Source organism: Panicum virgatum, chromosome 4N, assembly GCF_016808335.1.
Source record: "Panicum virgatum strain AP13 chromosome 4N, P.virgatum_v5, whole genome shotgun sequence".
NCBI classification, from domain to species: Eukaryota; Viridiplantae; Streptophyta; class Magnoliopsida; order Poales; family Poaceae; genus Panicum; species Panicum virgatum.
Window position 1 is genome coordinate 2,679,534 of NC_053148.1, and position 25,662 is coordinate 2,705,195.

The following is a 25,662-nucleotide window of genomic DNA, read 5'->3' on the forward strand; positions in this document are numbered from 1 at the left end:
CTATCACCGGTTAAACCGATGCTCCCGTTTTTGTCATCACCGGTTTAACCGGTGAGTGCATTTTCCAACTAGCCGTTATGCTTCAACGGCTACCTCAATCGACCGACGTAATCAACCGATGTAGCGTCGGTTTAACCGGTGAGTGTAGTTGCTGAAAAACTAACTCTTTGGACAACTGCACCGACGTTCACCAATATCTAGCGTCGGTTCATCCGGTGTTTAGATTTTGCCAAAGCTGCTGAGTTCATTGCACCGACGTAGTCAACTTTCCTGGCGTCGGTTCAACCGGTGTTATCAAAACTTCCAGACGTGCTCCAAGTCAATGCACTGATGTATGTAATTTTCTTAGCGTCGGTTCAACCGGTGATACTAAAATATCTTTGTCTTGATTGTTTTGACTTGGTTTCTTCACGGTCTCTTCAATCTTCGAATCCTTTGGGCCTAGCTACGCCTATCTTTTCTCTGTCATCACTTGAACCTAAAAGCCTGAGAATGGTCATCTTAACAATCATATTAGTCCAAGTATTGTGTTGTTTATATCAATCACCAAAACATTATATTGAAATATGGCATGAGAGGCCATTTTCGCTACACCAGCGGCGCAAGCCCGCGGCGGAGCTGCAGCCCGCTTGCCAGCAGCGCTTGCCCACGGTAAAGCTCCAGCTAGCCCGGTAGAGCAGCGGGAGGCGCGCGGGGGGAGGGGAGTCGGCCGGTGCAGGGTGAGAGGAGAGGGATATGAGAGAAGAGAGAGAGGGAGAGGACAGAAGAAAGAGAGAGAAGAGAGGTGTAACGACCCGGCCCGGATAACGGCTAAGATCTACTCTACACTTTGAGTAAATCACACCTGCTAAATAACTCTCTTGCGCTTTCGTCCTCGCTTCGTGCAAAAGGTTCGAACCAGAGTTACTAGCTTCCCAAGGACCGGCTATTTAAGCTGGTTCGGCTCCCTCTCTGCTTCTAGTTTGGGACTAAGGAGCTGAGCCGCGGTGCTACAGTAGCTCGCGCTACAGTAACCCACGCGGCCCAGTCGGCCCGTGGGCCGTGACAAGAGGAGGGCTAACAGGCAGGCCTCATCACTTTATGGCATCCATGTCAGCAAAACCACAACCAAAACCGTCTGATGTCAAATATGAATGGTTTGAAGAGTTAGGTGGCAAAAAATTGAGTAAAGTCTATTTTTGACCATCCAACTATCGACTGAGTCCGGATTTGGCAATGCAACTCTAAAACCGGACATCCGCAGCCATCAAACTCTTGAAACCGTTCATGTTTGACCATCGAGCTGTTTTGCTGGGTAGTTTTGCTGAGTTGGACGCCACGTGGCGGTGGGACCCACCTGTCAGTCCTCCTCTCTCCTCTTTCTCTCCCCCTCTACCTCTCCTCTCTCCTGTCCCCGTCGGCACGCGCGCCCTCCACGGCGACGGAGGCGCCTTCCCTCCCTTCCCCTTCCCCTGCTCCCCTCCACGGCGACGGAGGCCCCTTCCCCTCCTTCCCTCCCGCGGCGGTGCAGGGCGGAGCGGTGGCCGCCGGCCTCCCCTGCTCCCTCCGCGCCGGGCCGGCGGGCGAGGAGCTGCGGCGGCTTCCCCTGCACCAGGCCGAGGAGCTACGGCGGCTGGCGCGGCGAGGCTCCCTGGGCCCCTCCCCTCCCGCACCCCTCCGCCACGAGCTCCGGTGGCCTGCACGAGGCGGAGCCGGCGCGCGGCGGGATCGGCCAGGCATCCCGCGCGCGGGCGGACGGCGCGGCTCGGAGCCTCGCGCGGGTGGCGGCGACACCTTCATGCTCCAGCCGCCGCGGGAGGAAGGAGCTGCCGCGGAGCGCGCGCGGCCGGAGCAGGGGGCGGAGCGCCGGCGAGCAGGGCAGGGTGGGCGTGGCGGACGCGCCCTTGAGGCCGGCAAGCGTGCGGCGAACGCGCGCGGCATGGCGAGCAGGGCGGGGTGCGCGCGGCGGCCGCGGCCGCGACCCCTGCTCCCCATCCTCCTCTGGCGCCGGGCACCGCGGAGGCCAGCCCACGAAGGCGAGCAGGGCGGCGGCCCTCAAGCTCCGGAGCCGGCCGGATCCGGGAGCACCTCCTCCTCCTCCCTCCCATGGCGGATCGGGGCCGGACGGCGGCAAACGGGCCAGGGCACGCGCGGGCCTCCGGCGACGGCGGTGGCCCTGGCCGGCTCCCTCGACACTGTGGCGTCGGTCGGCGAGGCGAGCAAGGGCCGCCGGCGGCCGCGCCGTCTCCCGCCCTTGCTCCCTCCTCCTTCCTCTCCCTCTCTCCGGCTCCTCCTCCGCCGCCGCCTCAGGTCCTCTGCTCTCCGCGGGAGGAAGGAGCTGCCGCGGAGCGCGCGCGGCCGGAGCAGGGGGCGGAGCGCCGGCGAGCAGGGCAGGGTGGGCGTGGCGGACGCGCCCTTGAGGCCGGCAAGCGTGCGGCGAACGCGCGCGGCATGGCGAGCAGGGCGGGGTGCGCGCGGCGGCCGCGGCCGCGACCCCTGCTCCCCATCCTCCTCTGGCGCCGGGCACCGCGGAGGCCAGCCCACGAAGGCGAGCAGGGCGGCGGCCCTCAAGCTCCGGAGCCGGCCGGATCCGGGAGCACCTCCTCCTCCTCCCTCCCATGGCGGATCGGGGCCGGACGGCGGCAAACGGGCCAGGGCACGCGCGGGCCTCCGGCGACGGCGGTGGCCCTGGCCGGCTCCCTCGACACTGTGGCGTCGGTCGGCGAGGCGAGCAAGGGCCGCCGGCGGCCGCGCCGTCTCCCGCCCTTGCTCCCTCCTCCTTCCTCTCCCTCTCTCCGGCTCCTCCTCCGCCGCCGCCTCAGGTCCTCTGCTTGTCTCGGCTCCGGTGTGCCCCGCCCCTCTCGCGCGCTTGCCGGCCTGGGCGGCGGAGCTCGAGCTCATGCGCGCGTGCCGACGGGGATGGCGGAGCTCCGGCCGCCTACCTGGATGGCGGAGCTCCGGCCGCCTACCTGGCCGACGGGGATGGCGGAGCTCAGGCGCGCGTGCCGACGGGGACAGGAGAGAGGAGAGGGAGAGGGAGAGAGAAAGAGGAGAGAGGAGGACTGACAGGTGGGTCCCACCGTCACGTGGCGTCCAACTCAGCAAAACTACCCAGCAAAACAGCTTGATGGCCAAACATGAACGGTTTTAAGAGTTGGATGGCTGCGGATGTCCGGTTTTAGAGTTGCATTGCCAAATCCGGACTCAGTCGATAGTTGGATGGTCAAAAATAGACTTTACTCCAAAAAATTCCTGGTTTTGCGATTTGATGGCCAAAACCAAACTGAGACGATAGTTGGATGGCAAAAAATGGACTTATGTTGCTTTGTTTGAATTAAATTTGCTGTCTTTTCAATTGTTTAAATTAGTTGCAGGATACATACAAAGTTTAGTCCTGACCAGATATTGCACTCCTTCGTGCGCACAAGGAAGAACATACTGACAGTGATTACTTACAAAAAGAATACTGGTCGTATGCGCTTAAGTTCTGGGTTTGTGCTCAAGAGGGATAAGCGTAAGGACATAGTGCTTACTTGCCAGCACGTGGTGTCCAGCTTCCGGAAGGGTGATAGGCTATGCGTTCGAAGGAGGCTTAGAGCAAGTATTATGAGGCCAGATCAGCTGGCGAATGGGCAGAACACATCAGCACAATCTGATGTGGGAGAGAGAGAAACAGGAGAGAGAAGGAAAACGGGCGACTGGTGAGTTGCCGGCGCAACACAGGCGGGATGTGCTTTGGAGTAGCGCTGCTGGTTCCCATTGGTTGCATGTTGCTATCTCAGCTGCTCCAAACATTAAATGATGATCCAGCTAACCCCCGCTACTCTGACACCAGATGACCTGGCGTGCGAGACGCCCGCGAGCGGGCGCATCCATAACTCTTGCTCTTACCGTTGGAGTTGAAGAACTCTCAGCGAAGATACTTTACACATGCTGACGTTCTGACGTAGCTGTTCTGGAGGTTCGCCAGGTAAGTGAGAAAGTTGATTCGATGAAGTTTGCAACACTAAACCAGGTGAGAATTTTGCAATTTACAGCATTTTGCATTCTGATTGGGCTCGTCTTGAAGATATTGACGCTCCGCCACAGCAGGTAAGTGTCGGCGACAGCTGTATTTCAATGGGCTATATAAATCCGGATGACCTGGAAGATGTCTTTAAGCTATGCTTCGTATGAACCGCTGGTATCTCTCTAGGAATCGTTAAGTAAGTAATCGGCTAGCAGTTAGTACAATTGAATGAAGCTCCTGTTAATTGGTGACATTTATTTTTCCATTTTTTCTTTATATTAATAAAGGGTGGTAAGAGATTGGATCCCCCAAATAGTCACCGCGAACATCAAAACTGTTCGCACCGATATTGTGATTTGCCAAGTAATGTCCGACGGTCCGGTGATCTCACGAATGAGGGTCATCGGTGTGATCTCTACTGGCGGACCTGGTGGCACGAATGTTGTCCCGGTGGAGACCATTTGTGATGTGCTCAAGAAGTTCATCTACACCAAATTTACCGCGGCCTCCTCATGCAGTTAAGATAACAATCCACGACTACCAGGGGACGCACGGGCCTGCCCCCCTAATCCTCCCTTAGCACCACTAATACCCCTAATATTCTCTAATGAAATAGTACTAATTATCAAGATTAGTCTATATTAGCCCCCCTCAAAGCTGTTTGCCCTCCCCCCAATCCAATTCTGGCTACGCCCCTGACGACTACCGAGCCTTTTCATTAAAAAACGAGTACTAAGCCTGCACGTTTCTAAAGATAAGAAAAGATGTTTAAACCTAAATGTATCATTTTGTTTGTTATGTACATTTTCAGGTGACAACGGTGCAGTAAGTGCTACCCTACCTCCCCTAACGTGGAACCGCTAGTGTTCGTGTGCTTCACCTCTTCGTGCAGGCAAGATCACGATACTGAATATATCGTTTTATTTGTTATGTAGAACAACAGTGTAGGGAGTGCTACCCTTCCCCCTTGACGTGAAACAACTAATGTTGGAGTGCTTCACCAAATCGGCTACCTTTTGAGCTCCATTATTTACTTATTTTTATTATGTTCAATTGGTCGGATTCTAGAATGGCTGCCAGCCACGCTTGCAGACACATGTGTGACCAAGCGCTAGAACACAACAAACTAGCTGCTATTGGTTTCGATGGATTGCGTCACTCGAGCTGTCTTGTTCATTTGGCATTGGGTTGACTGATTGCTTAGTTTATATAGAAGCGTACAATTTTCATATACTTTGGAAGTTGTGAGAATTCATAGAACGTCTTTTGAGCTTTCTAACTCTGTTCTCTCTTTACATGTGTATCTCAATATATGTTGTGCTCACTCCGAGGTTTCAGCCATGAGCAAGTCATTGATCAGTTGGCTTTTATAGGTATTTAAGAACCCATCACATTGTAGCTCTCCTAATAAAAGGATAAAAAATATTTAGTTTTCTCATATAACCGCAATCAAACATGTGCACTATCTCATTTCACGTAGTAATAAAAATATCTTTTGTGTATAAAATCTTTCAACTAGAAACATCTATAAAAGTAATAATTTTTAAATATGTTGTAGTAATGAAAATATCTTTTAAATATGTTGTAGTAATGAAAATATCTTTTGTGTATAAAATCTTTTAACTAGAAACATCTATAAAAGCAATAATGTTTAAATATGTTGTATTAATGAAAATATCTTTTGTGTACAAAATCTTCTATCTAGAAACATCTATGAACGTAACAATTTTTAAATATGTTATCTTGTGAACCCTTTTGATTTAAATAACATTTTAGGACTTTTTTGTAGGGTAAAGATTTTTGAGAAAATTTTCTCAATGCCATTGGAAATTATACCCCTCTCTTGTATGCCATTGAAAAAATCGAATTCCCTTACCATTGTTTTAAATTTTCAATCCGTTTTGTACAACCGTCCCATTGTGCCACTCTGACATCATAGCCCCCCAGCCAGGGCGATTCCATCGGAAACTCTTCTACTCTTTTGTTTGAAATTGTAGGTCATTTCAATTTTCTTAGGGAGTCAAACTATTTTTATGTTTGACAAAAGTTATAGAAAAGATTACAAATATTTATAGCACCAAATAGATATACTATAAAAATATATTTAATGAAGAATATAATGATACTTATTTGATATTATAAATGTTAGTACTTTATTGTATAAATTTGGTCAAACTTGAAATATTTTAACTCTTCAAGAAAATTATAATGATTTACAATTTGGAACAAACGGAGTACTTAGGAGTCGATACCCAAATCGATTCCCCGTCCCTAACCAAATACACAAAGAGAGGGAGAGAGGCGTGGGGTGGCAGATTGCGCACGCGGGAGGAGCTTTACTGAGGCGAGCCGCTGCCGAAGCTCTCCATGGGCAAACGCGCACCTGGCGGAGAACGTGTCGAACCGCTACATGCGCGAGTTGGGGCCTCGCCGACTGCCCGACTGTACAGGTTGCACACCACTACACCAGGCCACCAGGAGACGCCCGGCACGGCCTGTTCCTGCAATCTGGGACAGCCGTCGATGTCATCTTCTACTCCTCAGCCTGCAACCGGAAGCTCGTCGACGCGTGGAAATTTCAGAGGAACGGCGCGCCGCCTGCTTGAGCTGACCTCGTGCACCCTCTGTCGGACGTCACGGCGAGCCGGCGCCGCCACCTGTAGGCCTCACGGCTTGGCCTCGAGGTATAGCTAAGCCCTTCCCACCCTATAAATTCTGTAAACACAAAAAAATGTCACATCAAATATTTCGATACATATATAGAGTATTAAATAAAGTCTATTTACAAAACTTTTTGCATGGATGGGCTGTAAATCGCGAGACGAATCTAATGAGCCTACTTAATCCATGATTTGCAACAGTGATGCTACAGTAACCATCTGCTAATTATTAATTAATTCTGAATTAATTAGCATCATTAGATTCGTCTCGCGATTTACAACCCATTTGTGCAAAAAATTTTATAAATAGACTTCATTTAGTACTTCAAATTAGTAAGATTCCAACACAAAAATTTTTTGTTGGAACTAAACACGAATTTCGCTGGCTACCAACTGCAAGCGCGCGATGGTGCGGACCCTGCTGGTAGTCAATGCTGCACAGCAATGGCCCGGTTTAGTTCCCAAAATTTTTCATAGTACCCGTCACATCGAATCTTTCGGCACATGCATGAAGTATTAAATGTAGTTGAAAAAATATCTAATTACACAGTCTAACTGATTAGCACGAGATAAATTTTTTAAGACTAATTAATTCATAATTAGACATTATTTATCAAATAACAACGAAACATACTACAGTAATTTTTCATCCAACTAAATATACTACAGTATTTTTTCATCCAACTTTTCGCAAACTAAACGCGGCCAAACTCAGCCAATAGAAAAAGTCGCAGCGCGTACCACCCGGCTTGAGTGGGCGCGTCGTGTGAGACGCTCGTCTCTTCTATCTTTGGCCGTGTTTGGTTACTGAGAAAAAAATTTTGCGTGTGTTTTTCGAAAAAAGAATCTCATATGCATGGAGTACTAAATGAAGTCTATTTACAAAATCTTTTCAGGGGCGGGTGTAACTTTTCGAGACGAATCTAACGGCGTTAATTAATTGATGATTTGCTACAGTGATGCTACATTACCATCCTCTAATCACGCGGTCAAAGGCCTCATTAGATTCGTCTCGCAATTTACACGGGGGTTGTGGAGATGGTTTTATAATTAGACTTCATTTAATACTCTAAATTAGCGGTCAAAAATACTACAGTAATTGCATGCAATCTAACCAAACACGGCCTTTGTTTCTCTCTTCTCCATGTAGTTTACAGTTTTCTTACCTCCCATCATAATACTTCTAATAGAGCTGGATCTCTAGGCGCGCACGGAGCACGACGCCACACCACAGTCGCGCCCCGTGCCTTGCTTTGGCCTGAACATCCACGTGCAGCTAGCCGGTGCGTCCGTGGACAAGCTGGCAACTAGGCCTGGGCATTCGGTTCTAACCAACCGATTGGTTCGGTTCTTCAGTTTATACCAAAGTTCGGTTCTCAGAAAACAGGGACCGTTCGGTTCTTTTCAAGAGTGGGAACCGAAGAAATTTGGTTTCGGTTCTTTCGGTTCGGTTCTGGTTATAACAAAAAAAACGAACCATCTCACCACAAGTTCACAAAATCCAAATAAAAAACTGCATCCCATCCAGCGCTGCCGTTCGCCTCGCCGTTGCTCTCGCCCAAGGCGGAAGGCGCCGCCACCGAGCAACGCATGCACTGGCCTCCACCGCGCACGCGCTCGCCATGGCCATGGCTCTTGGATGCGCTGCCGCGCCTTCGATTCGGGGCCGTCCCGCCCCGCGGCCGCGCGGCGTGGCCTGTGGATGCACCGCTGCTGCGGCTCGCCTCCTCGCCTGGCGGGGTCGGCGAGCACCGAGCGCTGCTGGTTACCGGGGGCGGGTGATGGGGTTGGAGGCTGCGGGGAACGGGGGTGGTCGGGTGGAGGCGGACGGGGTCTGGGGTGGCGGCCGGAGGCTCGCAGGAGGTCGACGGGCGGCGGGAGCTGGGACGCCGGACCCTGGGCGCGGGCGGGGGCGGGGTCGGGGTAGGGGCGCGCGGGGTGGAGACTGGATGGGGGCAGGCCGACAGGGGCAGCGCCATGGCGAGGTGGGAAGCTTAGGGAGGGGGCGGCGGGAGTGGGGAGCCAGAGGGCGGCGGGAGTGGGGCTGAAGAGTTGGGTTTAGGGTTAGAATTTTGGATGGGCCGCCGGCCAGTTGGGCTTCGTGGGTAAATTACATATGGGCTCGGTTCCTCGGTTAACCTAGTCTAGGAACCGAACCAAACTGAAAATTTCGATTCCTGAGAATTGGGAACCGAACGGAGAACCGAAATTCTCAGTTTCGGTTCTTTCAGTTTTGGTTCTCGGTTAGTTCGGTTCGGTTCTCGGTTAAATTTGCCCAATCCGACTGGCAATGGGGTGCCGCCGCCACCGAGCATGCGAGGGAGGGTGCATTTAAAGGGGATAAAATTATCTTTACCATACCAATATATATGGCACTCTAACAGCATAATGACGGAAATTGTGTATAACAGCGCGTGAATTTAAAATAGTGGCAGTGAAGGAAAATGAAAGAATTTTAGTGACACTCAAGGAATCGCTAAAATTTCTAGTAGCATTGAAGAAATATGTTCAAGATTTTTACTAGTGTTAGTTTTCATGCTATGTTAAGGTGACAATGAAGCTCCTTCACCCTTGCCGATAAAGGAGTACATCACCGAATCCGAAATAAATGCCTTTCTGATTTTCTAATCTAGAGCAATTAAGTCTTATTTAGTTCGCGAAATTTTTTAGGTTTTGGTACTATAGTATTTTCGTTATTATTTGACAATTAATATCTAATTATAGATTAATTAGGCTTAAAAGATTCGTCTCGTCATTTACAATTTAACTGTGTAATGAGTTATTTTTTCAACTATATTTAATACTCCATACATGTATTCGAAGATTCGATATGACGGCCAGAATAGCTTTCACCGTTCAAATCGAAGCGCCAGCGCCGGCAGCTGGCAGGAGGTGCGCGCCCGCAGCCCCACGGGAAGGACCGGGCGGTAGGGGAGACGGGCCGGACTCGGGCTGAACTAGCGGCATTGCCTCTGAGTCGAACGAGTGAGAGTTGAGCAGCTCTTGGGTAGGGTTGATTGTTGGACATTTGTCAGGTCCAGACCACAATTTCTAAGTCTTAGGCTAGCCTGACTACCCTTTTGAGGAGATATTTTGAGAAAAGGTTCATAATGTTGTTGCGAGCTACGGTTACAATTTTGTGAGATTTGAAGGTTGTTTGATCAATTTTTAGGGAGTTAGCTTTCTCTTTCAGGCTATTTTTCGAGACAGTGAAGCTTAGCCAGGGAAAAGGAGCTCAGCCAATTTTGCATAGAAACACCATACTGGCTCAGCTGCTCCATGGAAGCTCAGCTAGTTTTGAGACTTCTTTGAAATTTCTCTCCTAATTTTGGTGCTTGCTTCTGCTCTTTGTGAGATTGCTTTGTAGTGTGATTCTTAGGTCTAGCAGCTTTTCAAATAGTTCATTTATTGGTTCCCAGCTCTGACATATCAAAAAATCAGGGTGTGTTTAGTTCACTTTGCATTTTGCATTTTTGCGTTTTTGGAAGAGAATCTTCAATATTTGAAGTACTAAATGTAGACTAATCACAAAACTAATTACAGATCTCGTTTGTAAACTACGAGACGAATCTAATGAGTCTAATTAATCTATCATTAGAACTTGTTACTGTAGAGTCACTGTAGCAATTTAGTGTCTAATCACATACTAATTAGGCTCATTAGATTCGTCTCGCGATTTACAGTCCATTTGTGTAATGCGATTTATTTTTTGACTATATTTAATACATCATGCAAACAATTTACAAAAAAATTTGCATTTTGCGTTTTGGAATCTAAACAAGGTCTTAGTTTGAACTGGATGAAAGGTAAAGAGTGAAACCAATGTAGATACTCAGTTATGCAAATGATCAAATCCGTTGAAATTTGAATTAAGTTCCAGAATACCACACCATAGACTAAACTGATAAAAAAATAGCTTCAGACAGACAAACAACTTTTCTGCTTGGATTGCGAATTACACATCATTGGACTACTTTGCAGTCCCCCAGTTGAGCACCAAATCGTACCTCATATGTTTCCCACCTAAGAGCAGACTATTACATCCAATAAAATCAGTAAGTACATGATAACAAAAGCTGAACAATTGTTACTATCTGACCAAACAATAAAATCAACCTAAAATCCGGGGTATCTATTCGGCATGGTCATTTCTCAAGTCAAATCCCCTGAACTGATGAGCAATCAGAAGGTACATTCATACCTGAGATCTGATCAAGAAGAAAACAAACCATCCATTTGATTTCAACCCCGGCCCGGCTTCTGCAAAACCGCAGAGATGTACATTGCCGTCTTTGAGCTCCCCGTGCCGGCCTTCTCTCCTGCAACCCACTTGAGCTTCTTGTAGCCAAACCTTCGAATTAGCCTCAGAACCACCTGCCTCCGCTCCTCGCTGTGGCACATGTAGCTGTCAATCCAGAGCAGCCCGCCGGCGCGCAGCACCCGATCGACATCGAACATGAGGAATTCCAGCGCCTCCTCCGTCCCCGCCTGCCCCAGCGCCGGCGCCCCGCCTTCGTCCAGCGCGGTGGTCCCGACGTGCACGAGGTCGAACACCCCGTCGTAGAAGGGGAAGCGGTGCGCCGGCGAGAGCAGCAGCGGGAACAGGCCCCTCGCGGCCACGAACTCGTTCATGGGCTTCCCGGCGTTGTCGAGCACCGTGGTGACCACGGTCACCCCGCGCTCCCTCATCCGGGCGGCGAAGTTGGCGGCGCCGCCGGCGACGTCGAAGCCGATCCGGATCTTAGTCGAGGCGGCGCCGGCGAGCCGCAGGACGTCGTCGATGAGGAACTCGTGGTCGTGGCGCGGCTTCACCCAGCGGCGGCTGTCGACGCCCATGTTGGAGGACGGGAGCGCCGCGCGGGGGCCCCGGGAGAGGCACCGGCGGCGGGGCAGCGGCTCGCATCCCTTAGAGAGGAGGCGGTGCGGGAGGGTGGCGTTGCGTGGGCACGCGGCGCGCGGCTCGTAGGAGGCGAAGGCGGCGAGCAGGGCGAGCGTGGGCGGGGAGCGGAAGCAGGCGTGCGCGACGGAGGCCGGCATGTGGGTGAGCCCGGTGCGCGCGTCGCGGCCCAGCGGGAGCGCGTGCGGGGAGAGGAAGAGGAGCAGCTCCGGGGGCAGGGCGGAGCGGTGCGGGACGAGGCGGGTGGCGTCGATCTCCCGCGCGATGGCGGCCACCTGCGCGGAGATGGCGGAGGAGGAGGAGGAGGAGGCGGAGCGGTCGGCGGCGGCGGCGGCGGCGGCGGCGTGAACGGGGCCGCGGGCGCGGGGGGAGAGGAAGGCGAGGAGCGCGAGGAGATTGGTGGAGAGGAGGGAGAGGAGCACGAGGAGGTTGAGCAGCGCGGGCGAGCAGAGGCACGCCAGGCCGCGCCGCCCGCCGCGCCGGGAGGACGCCACGTTCAGGGACACCGTCCCCATGGCGCGGCGCGCGGGCCGGGCGGGCCGGGAGGGAAACGCCGCTAGTTTCGCGGCCGCGCGGGGCAGAGGGGAGGGGTGCGGACTTCGCCGGCGCGGCGGGCGGGCGGGGATCTCGGCCTCGTGCGTTGTTCCTTTGCTCGGGGAGTGGAGCTGGAGGAGAGTGCGAGCTGGGGATTGCGACGGCGGCGGAGTGAAAGGGCTTGTCGGTTGTTGGATTGCGAGGCTGCGGCCCGTAATCCCGTGCCTAACATCCGGTTTAACCACCGGTTTCGTACGGACGTACTTCTGCCAAACAAGGCTAAACTTAGAGCATCTCCAACAGCTGTTCTATCCGATCTTCCATCTGTAAAAAAAAGGAGAACATCCCAAAAACCCGGTTCCAACAGCTCTTGTATTCCCCTCCGTCCTCCATCCGGTCATCCAAACTTCCCCCTCCGTCCTTCATTTTTGCAGGAGCAACCGCAACATGCAAAACGCCCTCGGGCTCCCACCGCCGCGCGCCCTCGCGTTCCCGCTACCGCGCGGCTGCGCCGCCTTCCTGCTCCCACCGCCGCTCGGGCTCCCGCCGCCGCGCTGCCGGGCTCCTCCCCGCCGGGCCGCCGCCGAAGCTCCTCCCCACCGCCGAGCTCCTCCCCGACGGGCCGCCGCCGAAGCACCTCCTCGCCGGGCCGCGCGCGAAGCTGCTCCCGCTCGGACCCCTCAGCCGCCCCCTCCGTGCGGCACCGGAGCAAGGGAGGCGGCGGGCGGCGTGGAGGCGCAGGACGTTGGGTGGCGGGGAGGCAGGGCGCAGGGCGTCGGGGACGCGGCGGGCTTCGTCCTCCATGGTCGTGGCTCCCGTGTGGAGATGGTGATGGAGCGGGCCCACTTGTCAGTGGGTCAGCGGGAGGAGGGGATGGAATGGATGAGGGAGGGATGGATAAGATGTTGGAGTAAACTTCAATTTGGAGGATGAATCTTGGCTAAATGGTTATGTAAATGAGATTATAGATAATGAGATTTACGTAAGCTGTTGGAGATGCTCTTAGGATTCCTGAGGCAGATCACTTCGCCATTTCTATATTCGTGGGCTTGTTTTCCGGTAATTTTTGTATAAACGTGAATTAATCTACAGCTTACCTTGATGGAAAGCATCTCATAATGCAGGCGTATGGATACCTACAATTAAGAGCCTGCTTGGTTCAGCTCCAAAGTTTAACTTGCCAAAATGAGGGCATGCCAAAATATTGGCATGCCAATTTCTTTGCCAAAACTTGGGCAAAAAATTTTGGACAGCACTTGATTTGGTGCCAAAATGTGTTATCCAATGTTTTGGCCACTGATTAGTTTTATATCAAAATCAATTGCCAATGTCCACGATGGGGCTTTATAAGTGGATTACCAAAGTTCTCACCGTCAGACTGGAGCCCTTGGTGGACAAATTCATTCTCAAAAATCAGTCTGCCTTCATGAAAAGAAGAGACATTATGAATGGAATTCTAGCTTTACATGAGATTCTTCATGAGACAGAAAAATAAACAAGTAGGGATTGTCTTGAAGCTGGACTTTGAAAAAACATATGATAAGGTGTGCTGGGGTTTCCTTTTTGACAATTTGAAAATTAGAGGCTTTAACAGTACTTGGTGTAACTGGATTTGCAAGGTTGTGTCTGGGGGACAGTGAGTGTGAAAATAAATAATCAAATGAGACCCTATTTTGTCAGTCACAAAGGGGTCAGACAGGGGGACCCGTTGTCTCCAATTCTATTCAACTTTGTAGCTGACTATTTGACTAGAATGATTAGACAAGCACAGAGGAATGGTTTGATTACTGGCTTGGCTGATAATCTCATTTAGAATGGTGTGGTTGTTCTGCAATATGCAGATGACACCATAATTTGTCTCAAGGATGACTTTGAAAATGCTAGACATATGAAATTACTGTTATACCTTTATGAGCAAATGTCTAGTCTTAAGATCAATTTCTTTAAGGGTGAGATTCTTTTGGTCAATGGAAATGATTTGAAAGCTCTACAACTTACTGAATTGTTCAATTGTCAAACTGGGACCTTCCCCCTAAGGTATCTTGGTGTACCTGTCAGTCCTAGCAGACTACACATTAAAGATTGGGTACCCCTGGAGGAGAAAAATGAAAAAATGTTGGCCCTTTGGAAAGGAAAAACTTTATCCATTGCTGGCAGGACTACTTTGATCAAGGCAAGTCTAACTAATACATTTATTTATCACATGTCTATGTATCTTCTCCCTAAAACTATCACTGAGAGGCTAGATAAACAAAGGAGGAAGTTTTTTTTTGGCAAGGAGGGGCTCAAAAAAGGAAATACCACTTAGTGAGGTGGAGTATCATAAACAAAAGCAAGAAGTTTGGTGGCCTAGGAATAAAGGATATTAGAACTATGAATTTGAGCTTGTCGTGGTGCTGCAGACCACAGCCGGGTGGCGGAAGGCACCCGCCCTAGCCCAGAGGGTGTGTACTCGGGGGTTAGCTAGTCCTAATTAGATCTCACTCAAGAACACGATGAACACAGCAAGATTTAGAGTGGTTCGGGCCGCCGGAGCGTAATACCCTACGTCCACTGTGTGTTGTATTGCCTTCCCTCGAGAGGGAAGAGAGTTCGCGAGAGCTTGGGTGTCCTCTGGATTGCCTAGACTCTGTCTGAGAGATCTCTCCCCTTGAAGGAGGGCGTGCTCTCCCTTTTATATGTCCAAGGGGAGCACGTACACTGAGCGGGGCCCCGACATGTGGACCCGGCGATGTATTATAAACTACACTTTGGCCTTCAATGCCTCAGATCCGGAGATCTTGTCGTCGGCTTTTGTGCGTAGCTTCTGACCAGGGATGGTCTTGAGCTGTCCTGTCAGAGTAGAGTCTAGCCTCTGCAGCCGCGCGTCGAGGTCATGATGAAGCGCCGAACTACTGACTCAGTCCACTGTAGCAGCGTGCACTGATGCTCCAGTCAGTAGCTGGTCATCATGACTCGTCGCCCATGCGCACGGCTTGTCTTGGTAACTGACGAGCCGCCTCGGTAACTGGCGATCCACAGTGTGGACTGATAAAAGCTGCTCCGTGCCCAGAGGCAGCAGAGCCTGCCTCGACCACTCGCACTTAATACGGGTGGGTGAGGGAGCTTCCAGCGGAAGCCTTGCGCCTGCGCCCGCGTCTGCGTGACACGTGGCGGCTCCGGACCCCTCCCGATCAGCTAGCTGAGCCGAGAGCTCACGGGGGTCCGGATAGGCACGTGGAGGTCCCGGACCCATCTGCGGGAGTCCGGATGGCACGTGGAGGTCCCGGACCCACCTGCGGGGGTCCGGGTCCGCGGCCACAGGTACTGAGCATTTCCACCTCTAGGACACGTGGTGACACCGGACCCGTCCCCGAGCAGGAAGCGGGTCCGGGACCGTTGGTCCGGTGAGATGGAGCCGGACCCCTGGGGTCCGGCTGCTCAGCTCCTTAGGGCGTAGTTACGGATAACTACGCGAGTCTTGGCACAGTAGGAGTGGGTACCCCTGTTGCAGGGTACCGACAGAGCTTACTCTGTAAATAGTGGTGGAAAGGTGAATTTGAGGAGGGCTTATGGCAGGATATTGTTAGGAAAAAATACCTGCAGGGCAGTCTTGTTGGGTCTGTGAATCACAGACTTGATGATTCTCATGTTTGGACTGATTTGCTGAAAGTTAGACACATTTACCTTGAAGGTAGAGTGATGAAAACTGGGCAAGGAAAGCATACTTCCTTCTGGTTTGACAAGTGGTTGACAGACAAACCTTTATGTCTCATGTACCCTGTTCTTTTTTACCTCTGCCAAGAAAAAACCATTTCTGTTCATGAGTTCCTGAGAAGTCACGGGGACTTGAGGTTTAGCCGATGGCTTAATCCAATTCTCTTTGAACAGTGGCTCACAATTGTGGATTCAGTCTACAATCATGACTTTGAGACTGGAAAGATGTTCCTATGTGGAGATGGACTAAAAGCAAATGCTTCTCTACTAAATCGTTGTATGATTTACTTACCAAGGAAGACACTTGTAAAAGTTTCAAGCACATCTAGAAGGCAAAGATTCCTTATAAAATCAAAATTTTCCTTTGGCTGTCTGAAAATAAGGCAATCCTCACAAAGGATAATCTTATTAGAAGGAAATGGACAGGGGATCCAACCTGTTATTTTTGTCAAGAAGAAGAAAGCGTTGATCATCTTTTCTTTCAATGTTGGGTATTTTTGGTCTTTGTGTTTGTGCGAATAATATCCCAAACAGCTTCCCACAATTTAGAGAATGGATTTCTAAGTGGTTACCCGGTGGGGGAGTTACCTATACTAGCTGCTGTGCAACAGTGTGTTGGGCCATCTGGAAATGCCGAAACAAGGCATGCTTTGAAAACAAAATCATTAACAGCCCAATCGAAATCATAATTCATATATGTGCTCTTTTAACATATTGGTCAGGGTTGTACAATCAGGAGACTCAGGGCAAGATCCTGGAGGGACTACATGCGTTGCTTGCTTGTGCTCACAGAGTGATGATTGGCCAAGCTCCAGCAACTCATCCTACAAGACTGCTTCCTCCGCCTGAGGATCTGGATGAGGACGACTCGGAGGAGTGAAGAAGTCAAGCTCTGTGACGTGAGAAGCGCTGCGTTATGGAAACATCCTATCTCGGACTAGGGTCTTCTGCTTTCTTTTGTTGCTGTTCGCTTAAAAGGTTTAGTGTTGTATCCCGGGAACCCCGGTGTTAAACTTGTTGCTGTGACCTTCAGTCTGAATCAGGCTGGTAGGACAGCCCTCCCTCCTCTTTCTCTAGTCGTCTGCTCTTGGTCTGCTTCACTCGTTTGTATGCACTCTGGTATTTCCGTTTTCTGAAATGGAAATGAGGCTTCGCCTCGCTTCGACAAAAAAAATGTCCACGATGGGGCAGGGAGTCTGGCCAGAACAGCCAAAATGTGGGCATCGGAATACTGTCGCTTGGTTTTGAACCAAGTGAGGGAGTCTGGCCAGAACAGCCAAAATGTGGGCATCGGAATACTGTCGCTTGGTTTTGAACCAAGTGAGCGCCGAACTTTTACCATGACAATAGCTTGGCCCGGCACATATTGGACCTCAACCAAGCGCGCCCTAAGCTACATGCGAAAATTTAGAGGAATTTAAACCATTTGCTGGTGAGGTTTGAATATTGTTACATCCAACCCCCCCTAGCTTTGAGGTCCACATTTCATAATGGGATTACTACACTTGGACCAATAACCATATTAAAGGGCAAGGCTGGCAAGCGTATGCCTTCACATTATTCCTATGGAGATAAGAAGAAATTCAGACCATTGTCCAGAAAGGTAGACTTGCGCGGCGACTATCTCGAGTGAGAAAAGACAGCATTTCATCAGAGATTAAATCTCTAGTGTCAGAACTCACACTATAGCCGACACCAGATCTACCGTGACTGACATGCGGCCCGACTGACACTAGCCACACACCAGCCTTGCATGGGCTGGGCTGGGCTGGGCTGGGCTGAGCTGAGATAAGGCCGACATATACAAGAAGGCCGAGGCCCACTCAAACCGCACCATACATCCATACCAAGGCCCAACCCAGTCCCCGCCCACCGCCTACACCGGCCAACGGCGGTGCCAAAGCCTCTGAGTCTGGAGGCGACTCAGGCGAGAGCCCTCGGCATCGCACCGTCCCCCGGCAGCCGGCCATGGAGCCCGCGGCGATGGACCGCATCGCCACCCGCCTCTCCGCCGTCGAGGGCCTCTACTTCCCCTCCTCCTTCCTCTCCTCCTCCCCCGCGGCGGGCCCTCCCTCCTCGCCGCGGCGCCGGGCGGAGCTCCGCGCCCTCCTGGCCCGCGACGCGCCGCTCTTCCTCGAGCGGTACGGCTCCGCGCTCTCCGCGGGCGAGCTCGCCGCCTTCGACGCGCTCAGCCCGGACTACGAGGTCGACTGGCACCTCCGCCGCCTCCGCGCCGCCGCGGCCGGGGCGCCGCCGCCCGCCGCGCGGGTGCGGAACCGCCGCCGCGCCTACCTCGACCGCCTCGTCCGCGAGGGGGACTACTTCTCCGAGGAGGCCATGCGGGAGCGGGAGCCCTACCTGCACCACGAGTACCTGGGCCGCTTCCAGGACCCGCTCGGCAGGGCCATGGCGCGCCCCGGGGAGAGGTGGTCCGAGACGCTGATGCGCAGGGCCGAGGAGGCCGTCATCGTGGAGAAGATACGAGGGGAGCAGATTAGGAGAGGGGTTGACCCCAGAGAGTGGGTCGGTGGTGGCCCTGAGGAGGCGATGGAGGAGCAGGAGGAAGAAGAAGAAGAAGAGGAAGAGGAAAAGGAAGAAGAAATTTCGGAAGAAAAGGGGTCAGAGGTCGACAAGCCCATTGCGACTGAGGTTTGTTTCCTGCATACTATTGTTTTTGTCTACATTTTCTGACTTGATTGTGCTTGTTTTATTGGTTCTGTAAATTGTTTGTTGTTGAATCAGTAACTATCATGCTTGTGTACACTAATTCAAAGTGGAATGATGTCGAAGGATGTGAAATTGTTACTTATATGTTTCATCTACGAGCTAACTACTCATATTGAAAACAAACAGACTATCAATCAATTCTGATTAAGGCTTGCAAACCTAGTCTGACATTTCAGTTTATGATATGTAGATTCAGGTAGTAGGGTTTGCAATTTTGGACCATCTGGAATACCAAGTTTTGCGAAAATATCTAATTTAGAGATGTTGCTATGCACCAAATTGAGGTGCAAGTTATGGATTAATCTTTTAATCTTTCACTCTTAGTTTTAGACCAAATACTCTAACTTTTGCCATCAGTTATATGTGGTAACAATGATCTATTATTTCAATGGATGGCGATTTATTGTTTCGGCAGGCAAATTGGTCTGAATTTCCTTGAAACAGAAGCTAGGATATATCTAAAAACTGGTTGTATCCATTATACTCTATGATTCACGTGATAGAGGAGGAAATCTATAATCTGGCTTTTTTTAAACTCTGTAATAATATTTGAACTTAAGATCCAGATTTTGTGCTGGATGATCATTCAGAGGATCTTTTTTTAGCCTCGGGTTTTGTGATCCAAACTTCGACCTCTGAATTCCTTCTACCCTGAACTCTGCAGTAACTTTATAGTTTTGTGCAATGGTGCTGGGCTTTCTGGCCTAAAGGAGACACAGTGGTTTAAATTTTCTTGCGTATGGAAAACATAGCGTGAGGTCTGAGGGCACTGGTTCAGATGCAATTTCATGTTTGTTGCCTAGTATGTATGCCCATGATGGTACTTTGTTTTTAAAAGGAACATGCTGATACTTGTTTAGAAACTGTTTGGGTGATGTAGAGACTCGATCGCTGTAGTTCATAATTGAAGCTTTATTTGATATATGGCCCATTTCATTTTATGACCTCTGTGAAGCTGCCATGCTTTCTTGTTAATTCATCTACAAGGACATCTGGAGTGCCTCTGAATTTTGGTTGAGCGTTGTTTGTATGATTCTTCGTTTTGACGCAATGCCCTTGCAGGAAATGATTTTTTCTCCTTTATGTAATTGCAGGTGGTTGCAAACGGGGTTGCCCCTGTGGACTCCTGCAATGGGGGAGGTTCTGCTGCAGGGACTTTCAAGCAAACGTTATCTTCTGAAGAAATGCAGGATCAGCTGGAGCAGTTCACATATATGATGCAACAGAAATTCCTGTCTGGTGAAGACACTGAGCATATGGACTATTCTCAGATCGATAATGATGAGATGCTGGATGACCATTGGTCCAGGGAAGCCAACTATGACGCGGAGGAGAAGTATTTCGAAGAAGATTAGCAAACGAGAGGATTCTGTTCTTTTCAGAGAAGAAATACAGCAACGTCTGTGCTGTTCGAGTTGGGACCTCTTACACTCTCTTAGCATGTACATACATGTATTGTCTTTGATAGTGCTCTGTCCTTGCATTAATCTCATAATAATGTATTGATCTTATAATAATGTATTACTGATCAGAGCCAGTCTAGTCTCATGCAGACATGGAGCATTTGTGCCACTTCCCCTTAATAGAAATATAGATTATCTTACGTTAGTTGTTTAATCAAGGCAAAATAGCCAAATTCGTCCCTGACCTACGATGCTCGGCTTAATTTTGGTTTCTGAACTATGGAAACGTCCAGTTCAGTCTCTAAACTATCCTAATCAGTCCAACTTCGTCCTTAAGGGTCCGTTTGCTTACCAGGGAGCAAGGCCGGCCAGGGCCAGGTTCATTGCATGCAAGAGGGTCATGTTTGGTAACTTGTTCATTACAGCCAGGTTCTAGAGAGACGATGTTTGGTTTTTTGGCTGCACACAGATTTGAAATAGGAGATGCATGCCGAGTAGGCACCGCCGCACCGAGCGAGCCTGGCTCTTGAGAAACAGGAATTTTGCCGCATCCCGGGAGCCAGGCTCGGGGGTTCCTATTACATGCCACGGGCTAGGGCCAGTACTTGAACCAGGCAACCAATCAGTCCAAGATTGCACCCCAGGAGCATGGACGAGAGGTCATACGACCAACCAATCAGACCCTCAGATTCTTGCGTACTAGCGTAGCCCGGCTAACATGCTCCCGCTACATTAGTCTAGCCTGGCTAGATCTCTTGTACATGCAACCAAACATGCCGAGGCTGCATTGCGGGAGCCTGATTAGCCCTTAGCCAGGCAACTAAACGCACCCTAAATCATCATTCGTCCTTGAATCTAATGTGGCACGCCACGTAGACTTCTTCGGTCATTGCCCAATCAGCTTGGGTTATGAAATACTTTTTTTACCCTGCATCCATAGAGTAGGTTAACACAAACAACTAAATTTATTCTTATAAACATATATACATGTGCTAAACTCATTTCACACACCGATGTCTACAATACAAATAAATTAGTATGCATTGAGCATGACTTGCTCTTAAATGTGAACAAATAGTTTTATACTGTGGTAACAAGTATGAAGATGTTAACATTAAATAATATAAGAAAAAAATTTAGTTGTTATGAATTATGAAAAAATAAATTACAAATTCAAACAAAGATTACGTACCTGAGGTTCATAATCGTAAAGAAAGAAAGAGAATATATAAATAAATAGATATAAATAATTAGAGAAAGGAAATAAAAATGTAAATCGAAGGAAGAACAAGAGAAATAGAAAAAAAACACATAATAAAGAAAGTGAATAAAGAAATATTAGAAAAAAGTGAAAAGGAAAATGAAAATTTGAAGAAAAGAAATAGGAAAGAGTAGAACAAGAGTAATAAACAACAACAACATGAAGAAAAATACTCGTCCACCTTTTGCTGAATCAAAAATTGTTGACTTTACAAAAATTCAAAGCATATTCTTGTTTGATCTCATCTTGTTGCATTAATTGCAAATAACATTATAGTAAAAATGGTTTCAATCCACCGTGAATCGTTCAGACGACAGATGGAGCATTTTGTAATGCACCTAGGTGTGATAATGGACCATGGTCCTAGTGACCTCTTCACAATCCAAATTGGCTCTTATATATTTTAGTTCAAAATTATATAAGATAAGAGTCCGAATATCTTATCAAATTTTAAGGCCTTTTAACATACCTACGCCTAATATATAATCATGGCCAGAAAACGGCTCCCCTTTTAAAATAGATAGAGATAGAGAATTAGAGAAAGAGATATACAATGGGCTGTATTTGTTTGGAGAACAAATCCAGGAAGGTTGACAAAAGGCCGAGAAAGGTTGGAAGGCCTCTTCGACTTTGGCCGCATATCGGAGGATTAGGCCCTTGTTTAGTTGCATCCAAAATTTCAAAATTTTACAAGATTACTCGTCACATCAAATCTTTGAACACATGCATGAAGTATTAAATGTAGCTAGACAAAATAATTAATTACACAGTTTGTTTGTAATTTGCGAGGCGAATCTTTTGAGCCTAGTTAACCCATGATCGGATAATAATTACCAAGTACAAACGAAAGTGCTACAGTATCAAAATTCCAAAAGTTTTTGCAACTAAACAAGGGTTTGGTCTCAAAACAGAAAGGTAGGTCGGTTCGATTCCCCAATTCGGGGTATTTAAATTTTTGCCATCCTTACCAATGGCACCTCTCCGTTTGCTATCTTTAGAATCTATAACTCTTATAAAGATGATCCCCACTACACATCATTGATTGCTATTTCTTTGACATGTGGTGTAGCCACATCACCTAAATATTTTTTTGACCAACCGATCTGTGATCCAACGGCACAGTAACTCTCAGCACATCTCTGTTGTTCCGTCCGTCCACCTGCCCGGACAGCCGCCTGTGGACCTCCTTCCCACAAAGGCTCGCTGGTGTTGATCCAAAAAACAAAGGCTCGCTGGTGGCCTGGCCACCGGCGCTTGACGGCCCACGCGTGCAAGGCCTACTCGGCGTACAGGCTCGCTGGCCACGCTCCTCCCCTGTTCGCCTCGCGAGTTTGCCTAAGCATCACGCAGTCTCACCGCCCAGCCACGCTTGCTGGCGGCCTGGCGCAGAGGGCACTGAATCGCCGCACCTCGACTATGCGCCTCTTGCTGCGCCCATCGCTCCACCTCCCGCCAATGCCCGCCGTTCCCATCCCACCATGTCTGCCGGCACAGCGCCTCCCGTAGTCCCGCTACTCGGCCAGCCCACTCAACCGCCGCATTTTGGCACCTCATTGTACGCCTCCTCAACTGCCTCTGCCAATGAATGCTACCGTTCTTGCCATGGTGGAGCCGTTCTTGGCATTCATTTGCAGCATGCACATAAACTCCACCCCCATTAGCCATTCTATTATTCCTTCCCCAAGCCTATATCCCGAAGGACCAAAGGTTGTTTTTTTTCTTTTCCTTTCCTCAACTGGTGGTCACTACATTGTTGCTTTGGCTTAGATCTCCCCACTGCCGGTGCACCAAATTCATGGAGTCCGTGTAGAGGGAGGGCACAACGTCCTAATCAAAGCAAAAAGTGAGTAAACTTGCCCATGGTTTGATGCACCTAACCTGTTTGACATATTTCCTCTTATGAACTCTTGCATAAACTGTCCCGGATTTTCTCTCTATAGGTTCACATAAATTGATTTCGCTTCTAGATGTAGCAGCAACATTGGCCTTCTTGACAAATAAAGGTAACAACTGTGATCCATCTTTATTATTATTCCTAAATCTCCAATTGTCCTCATTCAACTATTCAGGAGTAACACAGACATCATCAAATTCTGCAACACAAATATTAGTTGACTTAGACATTCCTCAAATTGCTGAATTCCGTACAAGGTTCCCTTCAATATAATTACATATTACCTTTGTTTTCTGTCTACTTTTGCAGCAAACAACTTATATCTAATATTTCTTACAGCTACAAATGGGAAGCTCCATCTCTGCAACAGCATGCACCTCAAGTACTTCAGTTATCTCCAATCCAAGGAGTTGGCCAAATATACACACTTGACAAAATAATTGAACTACCAGCAACATCTTTCCAGGCAACAATCCGCTTACATTCCATTAAAAATATATTCAATTCTACACACTCTATATGCCAACATATACTCCAAATGCTTCTCACAATTTTGTTTTCTCCACAAATAAAAGGGAGGTGCTAAGGCACAAAATGGTACTACAAAGCATGTCGAAATTGAAAAGTGGGATATGGAAGCATTTCAGAAGAACCAAGATGTGATTGTGCAGCCAATGTAAAAAAAACTTCCTTCTACCTTACTATTATATAGTAAATATTTATTAAATTCATCCACCATATTTCCTACGCAATTAACATTTCATAATCGCTACAAGTACAAACTTCCTATTACCATTACAGATGATACTGGAAGAATAGACACAATAGCTTTCTCTTTCATAGCTGAAGGCTTGGTAGAACGTATTGCATATCATGCTTCTCAAAACATGAAAATTGACGCAACAGAACATGTAGCTGCTTTAGATAAAGCAATTGTAAAAATTAGACTCTTTTACATAGGAATGAGCACTAATTCGTCCTCCACTTTTTCCATCAAATATGTCTTGAGGAAGAGTTTTCAAATAGAGAATTCAAGTTAACATTCAAAGGAACCATCTGCACAGGTTATCTTCTTATTTATTATTCATTTTGTATTCAAAGTTTATATATGCCATATGTCTTATATAACAAATGCTATTTCCTTTTTAGGCAACACCTGTCATGACAGCACTATCTTCTCCACCTCCAAACACAGGATCTGAAAGGTAATACACCCACTCCCAAATCAACTTCTAAGTCCCTAAAATTATGACATTTTCCCCCTTCATTCCCAGCTCAAACATAAAGAGATCATTAGATTCCAAAGATAACACAGAATGCAAGGCAAAAGGTCAAACGCCTACCTCCCAAACTCTTTCTAAACGTCAAAGACCAGAGTACTACTCTCTTCAACACATCTACATTCATTTTTTTTAAATATACTTTTATAATATTTGTTTCAAATGTACTTGCAGATAACAACACGGCGGAACACTTGGTACAAGCTCTTTGTTCAGCGTCACATTACCATATATATAGGCATTTGTGTCTCTGATGCTTGACTACTTTTCCTTATAGTGCTTTTACAATAATACTTCAAAAAACTTTCACGTCTGTGGCACTCTAAATCTCTTATTTATATCAAAACTGAGCTTCATACAAGTACTGTATTTTTGTTTACCTATTTCTGAATCTGAACATTCTAAAAGTTGAAGAGTGACCGTGGGATGCATATTTCAGTATTATTCCAAACATTCAAGTGCTATAATTCCCTTCCTTCACTGCTTTTATTATTGGCTCGATGGAGCAAAGACGATTCAAACTGCTTCTGGACATCGCATGCCTAACACTGTCCCCTAATAGTATCATTATTTTTAATGATATAATTACCTTCCTTCATTTGCTTTTATTATTACCTCATAAAAATTATTTATCATACAATAATACAGATTTATAATACAATAATTCTCTCATCACTCCAACAATTGCTACATATTAAATTGCCCCTTTCATTTTTCTACTATATAATTCACAATCCCAACTCCTTACTCCCCACACTTTATACCTTCCATCCTGTCTCTATGAATTCTTCATCTTCTCATACTCAAAACCAATGGCGCACCAACAACACTTCAAAAGGTTTTCTCTTAACGCAAATTACCATTTTTCTATCTTTGTAATGTAATCATATTTGTCCATTGCTTTCTATTTTAAATCAACCAAAATTGTATTTTTCATACCCTTATATTCACCTTTCCTTCACTATTTATTCAGTTCTCCAAACAAGATGCATGACAAATATGTCAAAGCAATCAGTAAACTCAAGGATGATACAAGCCCAAAAATGTGTGTTACTCTCACCGGCCATTCTCAGACCAAAGATATAACCAAGCACCTTCCAACTAACAACCAGATGATCATTGCTCAATACACAAAAAAGGGACAACCATACCTGCAAGCTATTTTAACTGAAGAGGAGTCCACGAGTGCAAATACAAATTAGTTACTTTTCTCCAAAATTCTATGTTATTTCCTAAATAATTTCAATTCCCTTTACATAAATATCTCCAAATGTATCGTTCGCACCTATCTATTCAATAAAACTGAATCACATTTATACAAT

At 48.2% G+C, this 25,662-nt stretch overlaps 2 protein-coding genes and 1 long non-coding RNA gene across 4 annotated transcripts; 2 read left to right on the forward strand and 1 right to left on the reverse strand.

The window, feature by feature from the left end:
- Positions 1-10,484: 10,484 nt before the first annotated feature.
- Positions 10,485-12,277, reverse strand: LOC120671135 (probable methyltransferase At1g29790). The gene has a single exon (XM_039951391.1). It carries the CDS (start codon positions 12,058-12,060, stop codon positions 10,891-10,893), a length of 1,170 nt encoding a protein of 389 aa, XP_039807325.1. The 5' UTR covers positions 12,061-12,277; the 3' UTR covers positions 10,485-10,890.
- Positions 12,278-17,637: 5,360 nt separating this feature from the next.
- LOC120670241 (coiled-coil domain-containing protein 97-like) lies at positions 17,638-20,110 on the forward strand. 2 transcript variants are annotated; one of them, XM_039950310.1, is made up of 2 exons: positions 17,638-18,424; positions 19,565-20,110. In XM_039950310.1, the coding sequence occupies exons 1-2, from the start codon at positions 17,744-17,746 to the stop codon at positions 19,718-19,720; spliced, it is 837 nt and encodes a 278-aa protein (XP_039806244.1). In that variant the 5' UTR covers positions 17,638-17,743; the 3' UTR covers positions 19,721-20,110. The 2 variants fall into 2 exon arrangements, with proteins under 2 accessions (XP_039806244.1, XP_039806243.1); XM_039950309.1 differs by having other exon boundaries at positions 17,648-18,424; positions 19,597-20,110.
- A 2,306-nt stretch (positions 20,111-22,416) lies between these two features.
- LOC120670243 lies at positions 22,417-24,787 on the forward strand. Its single transcript, XR_005673110.1, has 6 exons — positions 22,417-23,009; positions 23,107-23,169; positions 23,400-24,124; positions 24,210-24,265; positions 24,335-24,436; positions 24,515-24,787. It is a non-coding gene; the product is annotated as an uncharacterized LOC120670243 (long non-coding RNA).
- The last annotated feature ends 875 nt before the right edge of the window (positions 24,788-25,662 follow it).

Bases quoted from the DNA above. Each gene is read 5' to 3' on its own strand.
- LOC120671135 (XM_039951391.1), bottom strand. From the start codon at position 12,060: ATGGGGACGGTGTCCCTGAACGTGGCGTCCTCCCGGCGCGGCGGGCGG.
- LOC120670241 (XM_039950309.1), top strand. From the start codon at position 17,744: ATGGAGCCCGCGGCGATGGACCGCATCGCCACCCGCCTCTCCGCCGTC. The intron at 18,425-19,596 runs GTTTGTTTCCTG...ATGTAATTGCAG, and splicing joins ACAAGCCCATTGCGACTGAG to GTGGTTGCAAACGGGGTTGC.